The following is a 2,500-nucleotide window of genomic DNA, read 5'->3' on the forward strand; positions in this document are numbered from 1 at the left end:
CAACGACTTGCAAAGTCAAAAGCGAACGAAACGAGTGAAACAATCGGAGAGACCGACAGCATCCAGTTGAATCAAAATCAAGAGGGAGAGAGTCAGTCACCGTTTGCGAGTGTCAGTATGATCTCCATGGATCTTGACTTGGATGGTAATGCTGATGTATTGGATAGTCAAGGGACAGTGGAGAGTGACCAGTCTGCACAAGCAGTGGAGACTGACTCGGTTGTTGAGTCGATGCTGGAGGCGATGAACGAGATGGAGGATGACGCGATGAGCAAGTCGGTGGATGTTTGTGCTATTAGTGGGAAGGTTGATGATGACTTGTGGAGTCTTTCTGATACGGACAGTGTGGATGCGAAGCTTGTGTGGTTGGAAGCTTGTGGGTGTGAAATGAATTCGGGACCGAACACGCTTGCACTTCATGGACAGGTGAGGTGGGGTTTGTTTTATTGATGTGTTAGTGTTAGTGTTCAGTTTGTGTTAGTTATGTTTGGTAGATAATAGAGATGGTATAGACAGACAGACAGACAGACAGGTAGACAGACAGATAGACATACATACATACATACAGATAGACAGAAAGATAAACAGACAGACAGACAGACAGATTCTTGACATACATACATACATACATACATACATGCATACAGACAGACAGACAGACAGACAGTCAGACAGACAGACAGACAGACAGACAGATTTTTGACAAACATGCAAGGTTGGTGGTGGTCCAGTTTGGAGTCACGAATCCATTGCAAATGTTTGGGCTGACTGTCTAAGTGAACTTCACATACCACACAGGAGAGAGCCAAGACATCGCTACTCAAACTCGGATAACAGACCAGACATTATAGCACTCGATACATCTTCTGGTATGAGTATTGATTTAGACATCTCTTTTGCCTATCCCTGGAGCTCAGAGGTATTTCCCTCATCCTCAAAAGTAGATGGTGTAGCTTCGAAGCGAAGAGATGAAAAGAAAAGAAATCAAATATCAAGATGAAAGTCTACCAACTGGCAACCAAATAATCTTTAAGCCTTTAGTCATTGAACACTTTAGTAGATGGGGTGATGAAGGAGTCCAATACCTACGTTCTCTTGGATCTCAATCTTTTGATAAAAATGGTCGGCGCAACTCGGCACAATTTATGGATCACTGGCACAAAAGGTTCAGCATTCAATTACAGCAATGCAATGCTAGAGTAATCCAATGCAAGATGTCATCCTTGGGTTGCAGAGTCCACGCAAAAACAAGCCGCTTTCATCTCCAATAATTAGTGTTGTAATAACTGGAGCCTCTTTGGGTTCTTTAGTAGTTAGAAAATGTAATTTTTAGTTCTCAGTTGGTTCAGTAGTTGATATCTGTAGTGTCTAGATGATTCTGTATAATTTGACTCGTAGTTACATATTGTATGTTGCTAGATTCATGTTTCAAATATATGTATTTGACAGACAGATAGACAGACAGACAAAGAGACAGATTTTTGACAGTTTAGGTGTTAGCAGTTAGTTTTAGCGTAGGGCCTGCGGGCTTGCTTGTTTTTTTACAGTTTAGTGTGAGTGTACTAGTTTCAATGTATGAAATATATGTATTGGACAGACAGACAGACAGACAGACAGACAGACAGACATGCAGACAGGCAGGCAGACAGACAGACAGATAGGCAGATAGACAGACATACAGACAGACAGACAGACAGACAGACAAACAGACAACTTACATACACATGTAGGACCTTATAAGATAGAGAGGAAGCTATACATATGTACGTATGTGGTTGGCACAAGTCTACCTTGAAAGACGATAGTATCGTGCATTAGTCCAGGTTATCAAAGACATTGCAAGGAAGACTAGTCTTACAAACGGTCTTACCATTTTAGTAAGGCACTAGCAAACTTACATGAAGGTCTGATTGTTTTTGGAAGTATAATGCAAAGATGGTTGTAAATATTTTTGTTGCTAGTAGAGGTACAGATGTATGGGTTTATGTTTAGTTTACTTTTTCAGCCTCACATAAGCAGGCTTTAGCACAAATAAGAATATATTTGTTTAAAAATAAAAATACACGTGCGCGCGCGCACACACACACACACTAAAAATGGTAATCATGCATACTTACATCGATACAAGTAGACAGAAGGACAGACATATAACAAGCAAATACAAAAACTGTAGATATTATTCGTTGTTGTCTTCTCTTTAGATCTCTGTTGAAGGTCAGTATTTCAGTCGTGGTCTGCTATGTGAGTTAGGCTCTTTGCAGTACTTTCTTGATCGCGTCTCGACGCCAAAGAGACAACAAGGAATCGTTGTTCTTCCTCGCAACCCTGATGTGACAATTTCTATCAACAAAAGTGACGGAGGTAATAAACGAAATGTTTAGAAATTGTGTGGATGAACAACTTGTGTATCAGTCTGTCTGTTTGTGTGCTTACCTGAAACGTTAACTGTTGAATAGACAATGTTTTTGTTGGTGCTTTTCATTCTTTATGCATCATGCAG

At 40.4% G+C, this 2,500-nt stretch overlaps 1 protein-coding gene across 4 annotated transcripts in view; it reads left to right on the forward strand.

Moving 5' to 3' along the window:
- The window catches only part of LOC134185783 (uncharacterized), a 10,010-nt gene that overhangs the window by 4,405 nt on the left and 3,105 nt on the right, over positions 1-2,500 (forward strand). For all 4 annotated transcript variants that reach the window (XM_062653659.1, XM_062653661.1, XM_062653660.1 and 1 more), the window contains exons 5-6: positions 1-426; positions 2,202-2,361. The exon at positions 1-426 is cut by the window's left edge and continues 155 nt beyond it. In XM_062653659.1, the coding sequence (XP_062509643.1) occupies positions 1-426; positions 2,202-2,361 (586 nt within the window). The remainder of the gene's footprint in view (positions 427-2,201; positions 2,362-2,500) is intronic.

Source organism: Corticium candelabrum, chromosome 10 (assembly GCF_963422355.1).
Source record: "Corticium candelabrum chromosome 10, ooCorCand1.1, whole genome shotgun sequence".
Classification (NCBI taxonomy): domain Eukaryota; kingdom Metazoa; phylum Porifera; class Homoscleromorpha; order Homosclerophorida; family Plakinidae; genus Corticium; species Corticium candelabrum.